The 21634-nt window shown below is 43.6% G+C and overlaps 1 protein-coding gene across 2 annotated transcripts in view; it reads right to left on the minus strand.

The window, feature by feature from the left end:
* SUCLG2 (succinate-CoA ligase GDP-forming subunit beta) overlaps positions 1-21634 on the minus strand; it is a 207634-nt gene that overhangs the window by 54512 nt on the left and 131488 nt on the right. The window contains exons 9-10 of one of the 2 annotated variants that reach the window (XR_014545006.1): positions 18624-20194; positions 17279-18385 (exon numbers count right to left, since the gene is read on the minus strand). Coding sequence is in view for 1 of the 2 variants with exons in the window: in XM_083602015.1 (XP_083458141.1) it covers positions 20052-20194 (143 nt within the window). In the remaining variant the exon portion in view is untranslated. Of the gene's footprint in view, positions 1-17278; positions 18386-18623; positions 20195-21634 lie in introns of those variants that run through there. The other variant, XM_083602015.1, reaches the window with a different exon arrangement.

A 21634-nucleotide genomic window follows, 5' to 3' on the forward strand; every position in this document is an offset into this window, starting at 1 on the left:
GAAAATTGGTTATGTGGCAGAGGGAAAATTATGGGAGAAGTATGAAGTGGAACAGCACAAGGCCCTAAAGAGATTTTATGAACAGAGCTCTTGGTATGACTTCTAAGCCCAAGGGTGTCCATACAGATGAAAACTATGTAGATTTTCTCTGCACAAGTAGAAACAATTTTATGCTTTCCCACATCTTCAAAATATTTTACTGATACTGTTTCTTCTGTGTCATTTTTCCTGCTGCGGCGGCTCCCCCCCCCTTTTTTTTACTCTCACGGTTCCTTCCTCCCTCGCCATCTGGGACAAAGGTTTCCCTTCTTGAAAATATCTTACAGTGAGTGTTCAAACCGCCAGATTGCTGGCAGCCATGAAGGAATGCTGCTGGCCCTCATACACCTGGTGAATGCCCTGGAATGTCAAAGGGCAAACACGGCCACGTGCAAAAATGGTCCATGAAAGTCCATCACGGAAAGGACATTTCTGTCTGATGCTGGGGATGGGTGGGTCTAATGCACCTTGACTTTACCATATGCAAGTGAAGGGCATGACTGGAGAAGGGATTCTGGACACTTTTTTTGGATTCCATAGCCCACTACAGAATTTCAGTGCCCATCCCTAATCCTCATGTTGCCTACTTCTAATCAGTGGTGGAGCTCCAAGAACTTAGGTAGAGGTCCTCCGCTGGATAAAGGACCCCTGACCATTAGGTCCAGTCGTGACCGACTCTGGGGTTACGGCGCTCATCTCGCTTTATTGGCCAAGGGAGCCGGCGTACAGCTTCTGGGTCATGTGGCCAGCATGACTAAGCACTTCTGGCGAACCAGATCAGCGCACGGAAACGCCGTTTACCTTCCCGCCGGAGCAGTACCTATTTATCAACTTGCACTTTGATGTGCTTTTGAACTGCTAGGTTGGCAGGAGCAGGGACCGAGCAACGGGAGCTCACTCTGTCGCGGGGATTCGAACCGCCGACCTTGTGATCGGCAAGTCCTAGGCTCTGTGGTTTAACCCACAGCGCCACCCGTGTCCCTCCACTGGATAGAAGATATATAAACACGTGAGCATTTGAAATGATTGTTCGCAATATGCAAACAACGCCATGCAGCACCCATATTATTTCAGTTCTTATCTAAGTCGGAGCTGACCAGGAATCCCTTTGATACCGGGACACGATCTCAAAGCAGGTGAGTTCAATAAGCTGTGCAGTTATTTTTTTACTTCTTTTTGAGTGGGGTGGGGGCATCACTTTCACCGCATGTTTGAAGCAATTTTCTCGAGTGACAGGCTGTGTTTTGTCTTACTGAACATTTAACCTCTAGATTTGGACAGCACACATTTGGCTTAGCCACATTTCTTTAGGGAACACTGGAGTGGTTACTTCAAGTGACAGTTTTCTAATTATTCTGTCAAGCATCAATCTGTGAAGTTCTACATTCCTCAGAGCGCTGACTGACTGGGCAATCAGCACCTTACTTATAGCCTAAGTATCATCTCCCCTGGAGCGCCTGCCCTGCCAAAGGCTTGGGGGGGGGGGGTGTCCGAGCATACACACGGCAAAAGCTGAAAGTATCATAACATGCTGCCAGTGCGTATTCGCACCCTAAAACCAGTAGCTTAAGATAGGCTGTTTTGCATCATGGCCGCTGGCTGCAGACTGATGCGAGATTGACAGCAGCAAATGGACATCGCTAGCAAGAGCTCCAGATGGATGCCCTTGTGCCTGGATACCACAGAAGACAGAATGCTGAAACAGATGGACCATAGTGTGTCTCAGCATAGCAAGTATGATTGATTATTTAATTTATATACCGCTTATTATTTAATGTATCTTTAACTGGAGTGCAAAAAACGAAAGCGACAACAGACAACTTGAACAAAATATTACGAAAATACACAGCAACATATAAAAACGTTATACTAATACAAAGTCACACACACCCAAGTTCATTTTCCTTCTGACACATTAATTTTCCTTCCTCTCTCTTAGCTTCCAGGTTCTCACCCAAGGTCCAAACAAGCTCCCTGCTCACCCACAAAAGTCTCACAATGAGAAGAGTTTCTGGAAACCGCGGACATCACCCTAGTGTCTCATTCTAGCCTTGTTTTTTATGGGTAGGCCCAAGGCGGATGGTACTTCCTCAGGCTATGCTAGAAGCTGTGGTTCTCCAGTTGTTCCTTGCCTACTTTAATAGACTTTTGCCACTGACTATTTTGGCTGTAGCTGATGGGAGTTGGGAGTCCAAGAAAGTGTGGGGAGCCACCGGTTCCCCATCTTAGCTTACACAGAATGTACATAGTTACTGCTTTCTATAGAAATTTGTACATCTGCTTATCTATACAGTGGTACCTCGGGTTAAGAACTTAATTCGTACTGGAGGTCTGTTCTTAACCTGAAACTGTTCTTAACCTGAAGCAGCACTTTAGCTAATGGGGGCCTCCTGCTGCCGCTGCTGCACAATTTCTGTTCTCATCCTGAAGCAAAGTTCTTAACCTGAGGTAATATTTCTGGGTTAGCGGAGTCTGAACCTGAAGCGTATGTAACCTGAAGCTTATGTAGCCTGAGGTACCAAAGTAATTCCACCTGCTTTTGTAACATCAATCTTTCTATAGTAATAACTCATTTTGCAAAGTATGAGGTGAATTTTGACTCTCAGTGGGTCTGTGGCCGCTGCGTAGCTCATCTGTGGCTCATCTGCGTAGAGCAGGGATGGGGAAAATTTGACTCATGGGCCTAATCAGGTCTGACAGGCCATTTTAGACAAGCCACCGTGCTTTTAAATCCTGACAACCAGCTGAGAGGGCTTTAAAGTGTGTCAGGCATAGGAATGGGAAGATCCCTACTCGGCCATGAAGACCACTGGGTAACCTTGGACCACTCACCAACGAGCAATCTATCCTCACAGCATTGTTGTGAGGATAAAATGGTGGCAGAAGACGACAACATACACTGCCTTGAACCCACTGAAGGAAAGGCAGGATACAAAATGAAATCAACCAGCCAAATCAATCAATCATAGGCTGTAGGTTTGAGGAGACTCACATCAGCCGCTTCTTCCAGAGCTTCTAGTTAAAAATGGGGACAGTCAGAGCATCTTGTTGCTTGATGTGCCTGAGGCACATCAAGCAACAAGATCACAGTTAGGACAAGATGTATATTGGGAAGTATATTGGTTTGAAAACAAAATGGGTAATCAGTTGTAAACTGAGAGCAATCGTTTGATGAAACTTTTTATTCTGGAGATCCGCTTTACACCAGACCAGGAAATCAGGCTCTTCCCCTGATCTGGTGGTTTTGGTGCCAATAGATACGGAGCCCTGCTCAACTGAGTGCTTCTCCATTCCCCATTGTGTGGCAAACACAATCGTACTGAACTGAAAGAGGAAGACCCTGCTCTGTGGGCAGGCTCACTCTCTGAGAAGTTTAGATCAGGAAGCTGCCTTTCTTCATTAGCATGTGTTAATTATGTGGTTTTATTGTTTTTGTTTTTTTGTAAATAATTTTATTGAGATTTTTCACCAAATTTTAACATATTCAGAAAATTCAAATTACACTTTACATTTTCAGTTTAACCCTCCCCCCCCACGACTTCCCCCAACTTCCCTTTCTGGTTTAGAGTATATTATTTCTGTTCTGCATATAATTTTATGTACCTTCCATGCTAAAATAAATTTATTTCCTAGTCTATTATTAACCTCTTATTCCCTATTTGTATTTACCATTTGTATTTGTTCATTGTAAGTGTATTACTCAAATCCTACAAGTGAGTTCATTTCAATGTATTGCTTCTGTATATATATCTTAAAAGGTTCCCAATCCTTTTAAAAGTCATTATTGTTAATTATTGTGTTAATTATTTGTTAACCACCTTCAAAGGGTTATATACTGGTGAAACTTAACAGTGTAGATGGTTCTGGTTTAGTAATTTTTAAAAACCGTCATTAGTTCAAAGGACTTCTGTGGCTTGTGATAAAAACAAAATACCCCGCTGCCAAATAAGGTTTTCTTCTAAGTATCGCACAATACGAAAAAAAGTATATAAGGCTATATGAAAGTTTTGATTAAAGGCAAATCTTTCACAATCCACAGAGCACATACTCAATCAGGGGCTGAAGAGGAAAACCTCTAGAGAGCTGGAGGAACTAAACAATTCTGGTAAGGTTTCTGTGACTTTCCAGCAAATAGTAATTTGCTCTTTTATATTTCTTCAATGAAAAGCCATGCATTGCAGTCCCAAAACCTTTAAATCAAATGATTTTCTGGGCATCAGGCATTCAAGTTTCATCACCTACTATAAAATATTGACTCTGCACATTCGTTCCCCTCCTTATACCCTCTCTCTGACTTACTCTTAACAGTAATTGATTTCTTTTTTCAAAGACTTGCCTCTGAAGAGTCCTGCAATAGGATCCAGAAGGCCTAGCTTAATCGGGACTTAGTTTCAACAAAATTAACTTTGCAAAATAAAAATGTTGTCAGTAAATAATAATAATACTCTCAAAACAAACAAACTTAGAAAACCCAATTAGTTAACAAGCTCCCTTTTTTTGGGTTCAGAGAAATGATTATTTTAAGAAATCTATCATTGTTACATGTTTTCTGTCTTAATGTGCTTGCTTTAATCACGTACAGTTGACATTACCTTGTCAACAAGAATAAAGCTTCACAAACTCTCACGCTTAATAAAACTCTCAGCTGGAGTTCATTTCTGAGCACAACTCAATCTGGCATGTGCTTGCAAACCAAATTAAAAGATTTTTCTTCTCCCCTTTGAACATCGCCTTTTACTTTTCTGTAAAACGACCTTTGGCTCGGTCCAATATGTTCGCAACTTCGTGCAAATGCAAATGCCGTCCTTGGGACAAACGTGACCCGGTAGCCTTGCTGGTAAACTTATCAGGCTGGTTGATGCCATTTTTGTAACGGAGGCGGGAAGACGCGGCACTGCCCACCTCCGCCACCGCACTCCCAAAGCCAGGCAGAGACGCTCTGTGTGGGTGGCCCGCAGTTCAATTCTAATTGAGGGGAAAGAATTGCACAATCAAGCCTTCACGCACACAGGCCTCAGCATGGATCTCTGAAAGGAGGGCTGTGTGCCTGCTCCGCCACCACTTCAATTGCTCTGCCACCCAAGTAATTGTCTGAAATGGCTTCTGCAGAGCCACCACCTTCCTCTCAGATAATGTGCCTTCCCTTTACTGCGCAACAGGGATTTTGCGAAACGCGCCGTAAATGTCTCCCGAACATCCGTCATCAAAATGCACAGGACCTGCGTACAGTCACGCTTTTTACACAGTGACTATTCAGTTACCAAAGAGGGCGCAGGGAAGAAATGTGTTTTTACTCTCTTCTAAATGGTTACACCCCTGCCTTTCCTCTCACCACACAGCGAAGACTAATATATAAGGTACAATTCAGATTAACAACAACAGCAACACAGAGAATAAATTCACACAAACATTACCTGGCGGATTTGAGACCCGCTATGTCACTCTTTTGTACATTAGCTTGCATTTTTGTTACATTGCCAGCTTCTGGAAACTTATAGAGCAGGGAAGGGAAACCTGGGAACCTCCACATATTGTTGGACTACATCTTCTATCGGCCTCAGCCAGCATGGCCAATGCTCAGGGATGATGGGAGTTGTAGTTCAGCCACATCTGGAAAGCCAAAGGTTGCCCATCCCTGCTTTAGATCTCCAAGCCAGTTCCCGCCCCTCCAAAAGAAACTCCAACTCCTGACAATAAGTCAGAACCCAAATGTGAAACTTTCTAAGACACATGTGCAGATAAGTCCCTGAAAATATTCACCTGCCACAGAACATAAGGTTTCTCCCCCCCCCCTCTTTTTTAAAGGTATTTACAGTGCAACTCTATGCTTGGCTGCGCCATTTGATTTCAAGATGCCTTTCTCAGACGTCTTTCTCTACGGTTGTATCCTTAATCACTCTGAGCACCCTTCCCCAACCTGCTGCCCTCCAAACAGTTTGAACTAAACACGGAATCTAATTTGATGTCACAACTTCAAAGAGCTCTTTTTAAATTTAATAAACAGAGAGATATTTTGTTTGTTGGAGAACAGAGCACACAGCCTAACAAGTTTCCTTTCCTTTTCCCAGAGTGAACAACAACTAATACAATGCTGTAATTAAACCATCATCCCTGAGTTGCTTCAGACGTCTTAGAAAGATGCATCCTTTTGCCCGGGTTTTCCCTGACCCATAAAATTGGACTCTGCTACTGCTGATTTTCTCTTTTCATAAAATACTGCTTTACTGGCTTTCATGTTGTATCTCTGTTTTTATGAAACTTCCTTCCTTCCTTTTATGCTTGCATCTCTGTATACGGGCTTAGAGATTTTTAAATATAAAACGTTTCAGAAATGCTTTTAAACAAACAAAAAAAGCTTTGGTAGTAGAACAAAACTGTTGCCAGCACTGATATCCTTATGAAAAATGTAGAAAAGGGAAATGGATTTTCAAGTTACTACACAGTTCATATAACATGGCTCTGAAACCTTCCCCTAAATCAAATGCTCTCACTTCCCCTATGTAAGGCAAATGCGGTTTTCATCTTTCTCAAGTTCCCCCCACCCACGCTCCTCTGTCATCCCCTTGCCGCAAACACTGCTTACGTTTTGCAGTTCCTCAGAGGCAACCCTGCTGTGCACACTGCCACATACCGCAAGGGACTTTGACTAAGGGCAAAATCAAATACATAAGAAGAGCCCCGTTGGGTCCGGCCAAGGGACCCACCTAGTCCAGCATCCTGTTCTCACAGTGGACAGCCAGTTGTTCATGGGAAACCCACAAGCAGGACCTGAGTGCAACAGCACTCTCCCTACTTCCCCTCCCCATTGCCCTTGGTGCATAACACGTGGGTGGCGCTGTGGTCTAAATCACTGAGCCTCTTGGGCTTGCTGATCAGAAAGTCCGTGGTTCAAATCTGCGCAAATGGGTGAGCTCCCGTTGCTCTGTCCCAGCTCCTGCCAACCAAATAATAATAATAATAATAATAATAATAATAATAATAATAATAAAACAACTTTTATTTGTATCCCACCCTCCCCGGCCAAGACTGGGCTCAGGGCGGCTAACATCAAATGTAAACATTGATATAAAATCAAACAATAGTTAAATCACCTCTTAAAAACCTAGCAGTTCGAAAGCACACCACTGCAAGTAGATAAATAGATACTGCTGTGGCAGGAAGGTATACAGCCTTTCCATGCGCTCTGGTTTCCATCACGGTGTTCAGTTGTGCCAGAAGCAGTTTAGTCATGCTGGCCACATGACCTGGAAAGCTGTCTGTGGACAAACGCCAGCTCCCTCGGCCTGAAGCGAGGTGACCGTCACAACCCCATAGTTGCCTTTGACTGGACTTAACCTTTACCTTATAACAAAATACACACAGATTAACTTCATTCATACAATTCACGTTTTCACCGATGGTTTTTGTTCTGTCTTTATGGTGGAAAAATTGGGACGATTCATTCAATGGGAGCAACTGCCCATACTCCTCTTGCCTTGCTGCCCATGGCTGCCCTTGCCTGAAGATCATGTGCTACTGCTCCAAATTTTGTTATTTTAGAAAAGGACAGATTTCCTTCAGTCTAAGAAAAGACTAAAGAAAGTGGAAGAGGACAAAGACTGGATGATGATGATGATATTAAGGATTCACACACAGAAAGTGTGTGAATGCAGAACGGCAATTCCACCCTAAATTCCTTGTCTGGAAGCAAACTGAATCAGGCCCACAGGCAACCACCTGTATCCGCGCTCTGTGGTTAAGCTGTTCATACCTATTTCAAAATAAAAGGGATTCAGCACCTGTAAAGAATTTTAATGGTTAATTAAGCCTTGATGGCATCAAGCCTCGTGTTAGCATGCTTCTGCTAGCGCAGGACTTTGTGGCTAAGTTTGACGAAGCCTCCATTAACACCCCCCACTCTAAGCAAACCATTACATCTCCATTCATCAAATAAAAAGGTATTAAATCACTTCTCCTTCCAATGGCTTGAAAAATGCCCACACAGCAAATGAAGGTTCTACCTTGTAATAAGGAAGGACAGTGCACTAAATCATGGCAGAAAACGCCTGCTCCCCAAAAAGGAAGGAGGGGTTGGGAAAGGGAAACACTGGAAATTAAATGCACTAAATGCAACAATACAAAATGAAAATCGCTTGCCTGAACACCCAGTTATTTGCCGGTAAAACAAGAAAGAAAACAGAATTAAGACTAAGCATTGTGGCAAAATCGCAGATTAAGTGTTTTCTATTGTATTTTAGTATTTTTACTGAGTGCCGTGCAACAAAAGATGGGTTTAAAATGCTGCTAAAAATAAAGTGTAAATCGGAATGTAAAAAAAATAGTTTATTTCATTGCCCTTCTCAGGGCTCAGTGGCCAAACTCTGAACCAGAATAAGCCCCCTGAAAGCTCTTCAAGCAGTGCTTCACAATCCACACAAGTGTCTCTTCGTGTCTTCTGGCCTGGGCCTAATGACAACATCCTTATTCTGACCCATAAGCGTGGTGTCTCCTTCCAACAGAAACCCTTCCAACAGTGGGTGAAGAAAGAGCTGTGAGTGGAGCAGGGGCCTTTCCCCATCCTTTGGACCCCCCAGGAAACTCAACAAACCTGCTAAAGCTGGAATTAGGTGTGCAGAGTGCAGCTGAATGCAGCTATGGGCAACCTGAGGAAGGACCATCCACCTTGGGCCTCCTCTAAAAAGCAAGGCTAGAGTGAGAGACTAGGGTGATGTTCACTGTTTCCAGGAACTCTTCTCATTGTGAGACTTGTGTGGGCAAGAGTTTGTTTGGACCTTGGGTGAGAACCCAGGGCCTAAGAAGGAGGAAGGAAAACGATTGTGTCAGAAGGAAAATGAATTGATATTCATTAGTAACTTGTATTAATATATTTTTATATGTAACTGTATTTTTTGTAATGTTTTCTGTAAGTTGTCTGTTGTTGCTGCTTTCTTGTATACTGCTTAGGGATATTTTTAATATATTAAGCACTATATAGACATTAAATAAATCAAATATAATATGAGAAGGCCTTACATGGCGTATATCAACTAAACTTGAAATTATGTGCCCCAGATCATAAAGGCTTTTCCAAGGCCAAATTCTGAACATTTTCCACATATGGTCTATGAATTTTGTATTCAGATACGCTGTTGCTGATAAGGTTTAAAGCCTTGTGTATGTGGATGGGGGGCTGCAATCTGCGGCACGTGAGAAAAGTCTTGGTAAATATTGCCTCAAAAATCCACAATGCACAAAAGTCTGTTTCCTCTTCCTGCTCAGTTTCTGGCTCAACCTGTCTTAGAGCGAATCTTCACCCTCAAACATGGCTGTATTTCATTGTATTCCAGGGCTGAACAACCTCTCTCTCTCATACAGAAAGGAGGTACAAAAAGCTCACCTCACACCATTTTGTGTGATTCTATCCTTTTTCTGTCCTTTTGGATGTGGTGGCCATTTTGTGCTATGCCACATGTCCACAGCAGCCACATTGTGATATGCCACCCACCCCATGCCAGCCATTTTGTTACTGGCACCCACAACCTTTTCTCGAAATTTCCAGTGTGTCCACTGTACTCAAAGGGTTTCCAACCCCTCATCTGTATCATCTCCATTTGAATTTATGAACCCTAGAACTATGTGGAATCACTGTTGGACCACCCAGCCCAGGAATGGATGCTCTCTTGCATCTTAGACAGTGGAGATGCTAAGGGCTGCATGTAAGACATTATGCACAGCATGACCTCATCCCTAAGCGCAAGTCCCTCTGCAGGCCAGGTGATGTGGGCCATAGTTTAATCGTATTAGCCCTATGCCCATGGGTAGGCAAACTAAGGCTCGGGGGCCGCATCCGGCCCAATCACCTTCTCAATCCAGCCTGCGGACGGTCCAGGAATCAGCATGTTTTTACATGAATAGAATGTGTCCTTTTATTTAAAATGCACCTCTGGATTATCTGTGGGGCCTGCCTGTTAATTTTACCTGAGTAGAATGTGTCCTTTTATTTAAAATGCATCTCTGGGTTATTTGTGGGGCCTGCCTGGTGTTTTTACATGAATAGAATGTGTCCTTTTATTTAAAATGCATCTCTGGGTTATTTGTGGGGCATAGGAATTCATTCATCCCCCCCAAAAAAAATATAGTCTGGCCCCCCACAAGGTCTGAGGGACAGTGGACCGGCCCCCTGCTGAAAAAGTTTGCTGACCCCTGCCTATGCCTTTGTTGAAATAAACTTTCTTTTCTTCGCCCCAGCTCTCCTCCAGCTTCCCAGGAACTTCATACCGCGTTCCTTGCATGGGGGAGGGGGGAAGCAAGTCACAAATGAAAGACGCTTTCATGCTGCGCAGAGGAGAACTGGGCAATGAGGTGTGTAAAAGATGCATGGTTATTTGAATCGGAATGCAAAAGGCTTGTTAATGACCACAGAAAAATATGGTTGCTTCTCTATTACCTAATGACATGCAATCTGACAATTCAAATAAATCCGCTGCTGACATACCGCGTTACATTGAGAAGCGAAGGCCGTTGACATTTTGCTTCATTCATTACCGTCTGCCAGCAACGGTATACCGGACAGCGGGGGGTGAGGGTGGGGGAGGGATTCATCCTCTTAAAACAAACAAACAAATAGTAGAAGTCTTTACAGAGCCATTGGGTGTCAGGAAGCGTAATCCATAAAAAAAAAAGCAAAGGCATTCTTCAGTCCTGCTACATTCAATGCAGCTCAAGCGCCTTGATGTGGACTGAAGTCTCATTGATTTCAATGGAGCTCAGGCACTTTTATCTTATCTGGACTACGCCCAAGAAATGCAAAAGTCTTTTATGAGAGATTGATTTAAACATAGCAGTAATGAAGAACCCTCTTTAAGGCTGCCTCGAATTGCCTTGAGCCAAGCAACTTGGAACAGTAGTTGGAGCTGCCATGAAAATTCACCCACAGTGGGGAGGGGAGAAATATATACTTTGGGACGAAGCTCTTCCTACTGCAGACAGTGCCAGAATGAGCCTCAGTCAGGAATTGGTACTGTTAATGTACGTGCGAGATGCAGAGTCCATGGTTGGTTCTCCTAAGGTTTTCCAGGTTTTTTAATGGAGACTCAATTGGAATAGCAGTGCTAAAAGAGGTGGTGTTTAACCCTTCTTCAAATGCAGTTCTCTTTACCACCCCACAAAACAGGGTGTCCAAACTCATCACTGCAAGCAGCTTAATGTATTTCAATGGAAGCCAGAGGTTTTCTAAACGGGGGTGGGGGCAGGTTCTTCCAGCTTCTACGTCAATTGCGACAGCATACTTATTTGTGGTGCTATATTTCCCTCCTCTATCTCCACTTTCTATTTTTTGTTTTGTTTTGCTAAACATCTAAAATATCATTTATTTCCTCTTCCGCCATTTGACCTCTTCTACGCTTGATAATCAGAAAAGCTGCCCATTATGCTGCAGAACAGGCTGCAATTTTAGGGAAAGAAATCCAGAAGAATTGTTGCTTCAAAAGGAAAACAGCAGTGGTAAGAAAGTATTTTTTAAAAGGACAACTGGTATTATTTTTATACCCGCGACAGCTCCAGAAATAAGCAAATAGCAGAAATATTTAATGATACCTTCTTTTCAGGATTCTGATCACTGCCTGAGATGTTGAGAAAATGGAAAGCCAAAAGATCTCCAATTCATACACACACACACACAACATAATGGCATTGATGTTCCCCTGCCATTATTTTACCTTCGCTGCCTTAGACAGAAGTGATTCGTTGGACAGGAGTAAACAAGCTTAAGAAAAGTGACATGAATAAGAAATGCTTATTCCATATTCAGAAAACAACAGTCTGTGTTTGGACTGAGGCATGGCTGCAGAAGAAAACAAATTAAGCTTGTCATCAATTATTCCATTTATGGGAGCTAACAGCTGCCAATAGCCAACATTTTACAGTGTTGGAGAAATGTCAGTCAATATAATCTCCTCTGAATATGACAAGTAAACAGTTATTAATAATCAGCTGGTTTGATTAAAGGTATAATGTTATTATTGACCATATTCTAAATATTATAAGTAGAAGCTTCTGTTCTGTTAGCAAGAGATACCGTGCTATTCCTGCCTCTTCAAACCTACTTTTAAAATAACATTACCTCGTTTTAAACAGAGAAAATTTCAGAACCCACCTAGTGCTATAGTGGTCAACCAGAAAGGTTACAAGAAAGAGATGAGGGCAATAGCTCTTTCCCACCATTGGGACCCAGTGACTGCTTCTGATCCCAAAGATACTACAAAGCCATCATGACCAGTAGCCATTATCAGCCTAGTCCTTGATAAAATTGTCTAATCCCCTTTTAGAGCCACTGAAGCTCATGGTCATCACCAGCATGATCAGTCAGAGGGATTCCCCTGAGCTCCAGATAGGTGGGTCGATACTGTTTACTGGGGTGGGTGTTAGGAGGCAGCGAGGTCTGTGCAGTGCAGACACGCCAGCGGAGACCATCTGGCACTCCTGCTGGGATGTCTGCACTCCACTGACCTCCCTGCCTCATCGCTTCTCCTTCCAGTAAAGAGCAGTGACTCCCCTGTCAGGTGGTCAGGTAAGCACCTTTGCCCCACCATGCTGTCTACTACTGGCCATCACCACATGTTGTGGTGGCAAATATGCAATGTTAACAGGAATAAAAAGTGTGACATAAGTTTTAGAAATCAATAAATATTAGGCCACGCTTAGGCAAACTAAGGCTCGGGAGCCGGATCTGGCCCAATCACCTTCTAAATCCAGCCCGAGTACGGTCCAGGAATCAGCGTCTTTTTACATGAGCAGAATGTATACTTTTATTTAAAATGCATCTCTGGGTTATTTGTGGGGCATAGGAATTCGTTCATTATTTTTTTCAAAATATAATCTGCCCCCCCCCACAAGGTCTGAGGGACAGTGGACTGGCCCCCTGCTGAAAAAGTCTGCTGACCCCTGTATTAGGCTCTTCCTTTGTGTTCTCTGATGCTATGAAATGGGGTGGGTATTCAGATTTTTCACTGGTTTCTCCCAGACTCTGGAACAGGAATGAGGGATTTCTGGCTCTCCAGTTGTTGTTGAACTACAATTCCCTTTGGCCATGCTGGTTGGGGCTGATGGGAGCTGCAGTCTCAGCATCTGGAGGACCACAGGTCCCCCATTGCTTTAAGGCATTCTCTTCCAGTGGGGTTCAACTGTCTTCCTTCCTTTTGGATTTTAAGTAGAGGATAAAGACGCCTCATTTCTTTTTTTCTTTTTAAATAATTTTTATTAAATTTCCATTTAACAATCCAATCATGTCTCATTAATTAATCCAAATTATGCCAATACATATCATAAAGTCCAAATATTTTGTCGAATTTTTAAAATTTTTGTTGGGGGTACCTATGCTTCAAGCTCAGAAGGGTCCAATCCTCTCATATTTCTGCTGCTTTGATGTTCACAAGTCCCGCCTTCCAATCTTGTTGTTGCTATCATTTTTCCTCTTAATAACCTCTGAGTCATTTCCACAAGCGAGTTGAAGCAAACATTATTATAGTCCTGTGTGGATTTTCACGCTAATCCAAAAGTCCTATTCAAGCGGCAGGCGCCATTTTGGCAGTTCCCATGAAATACAGTCTAAGCGTCTGCTCATTAACTTTCCCAGACCAGTTGCTGGCCATGATGCCATGGCAGTTTGGCTAACCTTTCTACTGCTATCTATCTACTTATTTAACTTCCTATGCTCCTACGGATTTTTTTTTTTAAGCACCACTTTAAATTTATTAATGTCATATTTTAATTGTTGTTTTGGTGGTTATTTTGTTAGCTGCCTAGGGTATTTTATACAGAAAAGATTGATTTTCTTTTTTAAGCAAATAAAGAAGGAATAATCTAAAGCAGATTTTGGTCCAAGGGCAAGATTCTAACAATTAAGAATGCGCAATTGACCACAGCCAAGCATTAGACACGCTCAACATAACCTGAATCAATCACTTGTCTCTAGTAGGAACTCCACTGCTATATGAGTGTAGAAGAACAGCCCTTCTGGATCAGGTCAAAGGTCCCAGCTTGTCCGGCGTTTTGTTCTCACCATGGCCAACAAGATTATGGGAAAGCCTATAAGCAGGACCCGAGCTTACACCAAGCCTACAGCGAATGTGTTGCAGTCACATGCAGAGGTTTGTGTGATCCTTTTGCCTCATGGAAAGGAAACAAGAGTTCACACACGTCAGTCCTGAGCCTCCCCTGCTATGCTTACAGAGGAGTTGTGTGAGATCCATGTCTGAACTTGATCACAGAAGCATCAGTGACCTCGAAGAAACTTCTTTTATTACTCAGTTTCTTGTTTACAGAAATCCATGCCCCTGAAAGAGTGAGGGTTTGTTTCAGCATGACGGGCTTTCTGTATACTGATAAAAAGGTAAAGGTAAAGGGACCCCTGACCATTAGGTCCAGTCATGGCCCACTCTGGGGTTGTGGTGCTCATCTCGCTTTCTTGGCCAAGGAAGCTGGTATACAGCTTCCGGGTCATGTGGCCAGCATGACTAAGCCGCGTCTGGCAAACCAGAGCAGCGCACGGAAACACCATTTACCTTCCCGCCGGAGCGGTACCTATTTATCTACTTGCACTTTGACATGCTTTCAAACCGCTAGGTTGGCAGGAGCTGGGACAGAGCAACGGGAGCTCACCGCGTCGCGGGGATTCGAACCGCCGACCTTCTGATCGGCAAGTCCTAGGCTCTGTGGTTTAACCTACAGCGCCACCTGCGTCCCTGTATACTGATACCATTGCTCAAATAATCAGAAGGAAAGAGGAGAGCAACTTACAGAAACAAATTACAATGCAAGAAGTGTCTAGAAATAAATGGATTGTGAAGTCTGATTGTCACAACAATGTCAGGTTATTATTTCCCCACCCCACCATACCAGATATATAAAGATTTCAATTCTTGGATGCAATTAGCTACTCCCATTCAGTAACAGCCACTGAACATTTTATCCTGGTAACAGCAACAATGCTTCCGAGAAGGGAATGCCTGAAAGTCTAATGGCAGCCCGTCTTCAACCTTGATGGATAGGGGGAAGGTTGAGAGAGGCGTGGCATCAGTGCTCCAATTGTGGCGGAGAACGTTTAGCCAAGCCATGCTCTCCCCCTAGCTTTCTAAAAAGAGCATCTAAGGAAGTCATTACAAGTAAACTTCCTCACCCACACCTGCCCTTCTTGTCATCTGGACGCTGCACTAAAGGTGAGGAGAGGACTTGCGGCAGCTGTGTTTTAAGCCCTGAAGCAACTGGTGCCTGGAATGGTGCTCTGCTGCTGCCCTCCTGACAGCAGCATCACTGTGGACTGGAACGGTGTGGGGCAGAGGCAAGATCGGGGTTGTGCAGGCATGCTGGCAGGGCCAATCAGGTGCTCCCACTACTGCACAGCTCTGATCTTGCCTTCACCCTGCCCCCGCCCCATCCTAGTAAGTCGTAGCAATTCTGCCATCAAGCAGAGCAGCAGCACCCCTCTGTGCTGTTCACTGCTGCCTTTAGGGGTGGGAAAGGCAGAAGAAGAAGAAGAAGAAGAGGAGGAGGAGGAGTTTGGAGTTGATATCCCGCTTTATGACTACCCTAAGGAGTCTCAAAGCAGCTAACATTCTCCTTTCCCTTCCTCCCCCACAACAAACACTCTGTGAGGTGAGTGGGGCTGAGAGACTTCAGGGAAGTGTGACTGACCCAAAGTCATCCAGCAGCTGCATGTGGAGGAGCGGAGACGCGAACCCGGTTCACCAAATTACGAGACTACTGCTCTTAACCACTACACCACACTGGCTCTGCAAATATAATAATACAGTGGTACCTTGGGTTAAGTACTTAATTCATTCCGGATGTCCATTCTTAACCTGAAACTGTTCTTAACCTGAAGCACCACTTTAGCTAATGGGGCCTCCTGCTGCCGCTGCACCGTCTGAGCACGATTTCTGTTCTCATCCTGAAGCAAAGTTCTTAACCTGAGGTACTATTTCTGGGTTAGCAGAGTCTGTGACCTGAAGTGTCTGTAACCCGAGGTACCACTGTAATAATAATAATAATAATAATAATAATAATAATAATAATAATAATAATAATAGTTTTCACTGCACCCTCAGTGTACATGGGTGTGCTTTATAGAGTGGAAGAGTCCAGGCCCCTGCTGTGAAGAGTTTACAATCTAGAATTTGACAGAGGAGAAACAACAGAAGAAGGGAGGTTGGTAGAGACAAGGCTGAACAGGGAAGCAACATGCAGTTGTTTCAGTAACGTGTGCTTAGGCTTAGTTGCACACTGAGTCACTGAAGGGCATGTGAGGCACTAAAAGATAGTACCAAAGGCTTCATGGAAAAGGTGTACTTCGAGGAAGGATCTGAAAACAGGAAGAGGTGGCATCACACAGGTCTACGAAGAAGGAGGAGACCTTCAGGTGTTGGGTGCTGGTGGAGCTGGAAAAGTGAAGACAGGGGTGTATTGAGGTAAAAGAGCAAAGGAAGTAGGGGAGGGAAAGTCCACGAAGGGTTCTGAAGGTAAGGACAGGGAGCCTGTGCTGGATCTGAGAGCTGATAGTATAGGGATTTGAGGAGTAGCTTGGCTACAGCATCTCAAGGCTACAGCATCTCAGGGAATGAATGTCCTGATGCTGTCTGTCCCAGTCTTAAAGGGCCAGCAGCAGAAGGCCAAACAGTTCTTTTCAGCAACATAAACACAAGGTGATTGAGACAGATGAATGGGAAGCAGCACAGAAGAGACAAGAGGAAATGTAAGTGGAGCAGGCGGATTTTTAGAAAGGCTTTGCAAAAAAAGCGTTCTTGCATGTTACGTCCCAACAGCTCATACAGTGCCTTAAAAACTGCCCCATGCTATAGGAGTGGTGATTATGGATAAGAGGCAATCTGTAATTCTTCTTCTGAAACCATGCATAGCTGATGCATGTCTGCATTGCACAGGAGATAGATCGCTTGAAATGTATTGATGGAAATCCCAATTCGTTTCCGCCTGCAATATTCCTCATAACTTGCTGTGGAAAGGAAAAAGTGACGTAATCTCTCTGGTGTGCACAACCACAGCAGTGGCATGAGGGGCAACACTTAAGCCTCACTCTGCAGGGCCAAAGGGACAGGCAGCTCAGATGCGCCTGATTTAAAGGGAACTGCAGCATGAATATATTTAATATATATTTAATATATATTTAATATATATTTAAAAAGCAACAACTCAGGAAACAATACCAATGGTATACAGAGGCATACAGTCAAAGCCAAAGAGGTTAATATTTTTCCTTTTTTTGTTTTTTTAAAAAGGATGATGGCAATAATTTCTGTCTGATTTGAAATCTACAGTGGACAAAGCCACAGGCTCCAATTGTACCTACTTGTCAAGGTCTGACATTCCTATTAGCAAGGCGCCCAAGGGCAGACACTGCTTTTAGCAGGGCACTTATTTTACAAAGGATGGCAAAAGCCCAACTTGTCCAGTGGGATGCTTTATATACAAAAAATAAAAATGAAAGTGAAAACTAAAAAGACATATTCTGAAAAGCAGCAGGAGGCAAGCTGGAGGAAGAACCGAGAAAGTAAAAATGGAAAGAGTGAAAAAGAACAAACGTGGCGAGTGAGGGAGAGAGGCAAGCTCGAGGTGGCCAAATTCCCTCCGACTTACAGAACAGGAAGCATTTCTATCAGAGAGCCAAGTGGATAATATTAATTAAAAGAGATAACATGAAACAGAAAAACAAAAGGAGCAGATGAAAGGAAATCAGAATTATTAAATAAAATTGCGACGGGTTAAAAAGAAAAAAAGAAAAAACCCCGAACGGAATAGACACTATGATCAAATGCACCAGGCCCTTTGATTCATTTGCCACAGAAAGTCTCCAGCAAAGCCAGGAATTGAAACTTGATGTTTCTGAGATGAGAATCATAGAATTGTAGAGCTGGAAGGGACCACAAGGGCCATCTAGTCCAACCCCCTGCAGTGGAGGAATGTTTCGCCCAACGTGGGGCTCAAACCCACAACCCTCATGTTCTACCACCTGAGCTGTTGTTTGGCGAACAGTGATATTAACAACAAGTACAAAAATCCAGTTGTGGTGTTGTTTCTTTGGCGCCACTCACATTGAATCATGGCACGATGCCAGTCATTGCTGCAGTAATAATCTGAATATGGAAAAAAATGTAGGCAGAGGTAATTACACTAGTCTTTGCTGCCCAACTGGCTCAGTTCATGCCCCTTTTTACATACAGTGGTTTGTTTGTTTAGTCATTTAGTCGTGTCCAACTCTTCGTTACTCCATGGACTGGAGCACGCCAGGCACTCCTGTCTTCCACTGCCTCCGCAGTTTGGTCAAACTCATGCTGGTAACTTCGACATAGAGTGGTACCTTGGGTTAAGAACTTAATTTGTTCCGGAGGTCCGTTCTTTACCTGAAATTGTTCTTAACCTGAAGTACCACTTTAGCTAATGAGGCCTCCTGCTGCCGCCACATGATTTTCGTTCTCATCCTGAAGCAAAGTTCTTAACGCGAGGTACTATTTCTGGGTTAGCGGAAGCTGAAGTGTCTGTAACCTGAAGCGTCTGTAACCCAAGGTACCACTGTACTCATCTAAGAACAATGGAACTGCTTCTCACTGCACTGTGATTCCAGGCTGTTGGGAAATTTATAAATACCCCAGTCATATATTCCCCATCAAGACTCCTGTGCTTCTCTCCTTCACGCCATTAGAATATCCACATAAGCTACCCAATAAAATGGCATTACATGACTGGCATGGTGAGCAAGTGTGAAAGCGGTCTGCATATATTCTGTATTCAGATGCTCATTGGATTGCAGTGGTGCAGGAACTCAATGGAAGGGACCCCAAGTTTCATCTGGTACAACTCCCTGAAATGCAGTTATTGCAGCTAAATTCCTGACAGATGGCCATCCAACGACTGGCTAAAAACCTCCAATGAAGGAGAGCCCACCACCTTCTGAGACAGCCCCACAGAAATGGCTCCCACACAACTTGTAATGCATAAAAGTGTGGCTTTGGGAGATAAGACTTACTGAGCTTGCTAGCTTCAAAATGCGATGGCTGTGGTTGAAACGGCCAAAGGCCTGTTCAGTTTTATGACACGACTTCTTCCTTACGGTTTGCTTACAATGTGGTACAATCAACATTCATCTGCCTCAAAAGACCATGGAGTGTGCCTTCAGGGGTGAAGTCAAGCCACAGCGTTAGCAGCACTGAAGTGACCTCCCCAGGGTGCAAGCCTGGGCAGTGTGTATGGAGGTCCTGGGCTGCCCAGATGATAAGACCCTGCTCCCAGCTTCGCTTATGTGGTCCAAAAGAAAACAGAGCAATACATTTAGTATCAGGAGTTGCCGGAAGGAGGCCTACAAGGAGCCATCCAACTGTCTTAGGGACTCTACGCTGGATTTATGTAGGGTTTACTCCTTAGCCCTTTATTCTCAAAAGATATCCTGCAGAGCAGTGGAGGTTTAGGATAAAAGAATAAAACCATGGTTGGGTGAAAAGGGGCTTGGTGTTACTTCCAAAGGAATCAGAACAATGGGATCACAGCTAGATTTTGTGTTAGACTGTGAACCTGAGCTGAAGGTTTACAGAAGGTGGTGACCTCACTCCCGTGATGAAGCTGTAGTTGTGAGCGGCCCAAGCACACATAACAACCTGGGGCCAGATGCATGTCTCCGAAATCAAAAGGGGTGTTGAGACAGATCAGTAGGGCTGGGAATAACTTTGTGCATGCACAAATGGGAGATGCCTGGGACCTTGTGCATGTGAAGCTACCAGTCCGCAGAGCTATGGCATTTCCTCTCAGTGCAGGAGCTGTGCTTCCACAAACTCTGTCACGCTGGAGCTCTGCCACTGAGCCATTAAGGCCCTCCTCTTGTAGCTGAACAGGACTGAGCCAAGGGGACTCAAACTGTCACAACTTCAGAGAGTTGCTGCATTCGATGCTACTCAGTGCACACTTTTTGGCTTTATGAAGACAAACATACGAGTGTATCGAGAAAGCGTCTGTGCAGAGTCAACAGGCTTTACCTTGGGATCAGCAGTGAGCAGTTTGAATGCTTGATATACTTGTGCTTCTTTCACGCCTCCACCAAGATCCAGGAAGTTGGCAGGCTTTCCGCCATTAAGGGAAATGATATCGCACGTTGCCATAGCAAGCCCAGCGCCATTGACTGCAATTAAGAGAATCAGAGTTGTGCATTTTAAAATGGCGAAATGCAGACTCGTAGGGATGTCGTTTAGAAAGTGCCACTACCACTACCCAGAGAAGTTACAGTTTAAGAGTGGTAGGAAAACGCTGTAACTAATAATACAATAAAGAGAGAAAGAGAGAGAGAGAGCAGGAAACAGTGTAAAAGAGATGGACTTTCAGGTTTAATGCACATGGATACAAAGAAGACATCAGCAATATTTGGTGTCTGGCATTCTTAGGCTGCTATTTATTGATTCATTTCTCCCCAGTGATTATGCAGAACTAAATGGACTAAGACATGTTTCACTATTGGGGTGTGTGTGACAGAAAGAAAGGCCATACAGCAACTTCCTGCTCTCTGCTGCAATTGCCATTTATCTCTGGAAACAGAGCAGCACTATTTGCAAGTGTACTTCCCCCGCCTCCGTTAAAATATACCAGTGAGAGCCCAAATAGACCCAGCTGACACCATTGGGCCTGTCTGCTGTTGACTCTCCAATTGCTGTTCTCCGAGTGGTGATTTGCAGAGTCCTGGACTTTGGCCTCATGGTTCAACGCTAGCTGCAAGCCTAGATTCAAGGCCCAATATAGTATGGCGGGGTGGAGAAAATGGGGTGCTAAGAAGTCCAAAACAGTGGCACAAGGTTCCTGTCCAAGGCTGGCTGAAGAGGAACAGTCCCTTTTAGAGTCGGGAAATATACTGCAATGTTTTGTTGCAGGCTCCCCACTGGTTTTGTATAGAGATTGAGAGGAGCCCTGACAGATGCTGGGAAGAAAACATAGAGCAAACCTTGCTTGGGGATTGCATGTGACTTGCAGGCTAAATTATGCCCATTCATAGGGTAATTTTAATTGATTAGTACTTAATAAATGAGGCATAATTTTAATTGTGCATAATACAATGATGTTTTCACAGTTTTATGTTCTGAACTTGCATATACTTTCCCAGGGAATTAGGAGCAAAAAGCATATTCTGAAACCAGCAGAAACCCCACAAAACGTCTCCTTCACTTACCACTGATCCCTTAATTCCCTTGGCAGTTTTATGGGCCATGTCTAATTTCATTAACCTTGGCATAAAGCTAACATCCTGTTGGAAAATATTTAAAAACTCAGTTCTCCTTTTAACCAAACTCCCACTGGATATTCTTTTGATGACAATGCTTTAGATTTTATCTTCTTTTTTTTAATAGTTGACACCTCTGCTATGTTAAATGTTGCCTGTGTTGCAAATACATTAACTCATCTGGGTAAGAGAGAAGAAAATGCTTTGGCACGTTAAATTGATTGCTTCTCTACAAAGTAAGCTTTTATTTTAAAAAAATTCCTTGAACAGAAGCTTACAATCCGGATGGGATGTTTCAGGCATATAATTTGATGGTGCTATTGGTTTAATGAGCTACAAATCCTTTTAAAAATG

Source organism: Podarcis filfolensis (assembly GCF_964270895.1).
Source record: "Podarcis filfolensis genome assembly, chromosome: 2".
Lineage (NCBI taxonomy): Eukaryota > Metazoa > Chordata > Lepidosauria > Squamata > Lacertidae > Podarcis > Podarcis filfolensis.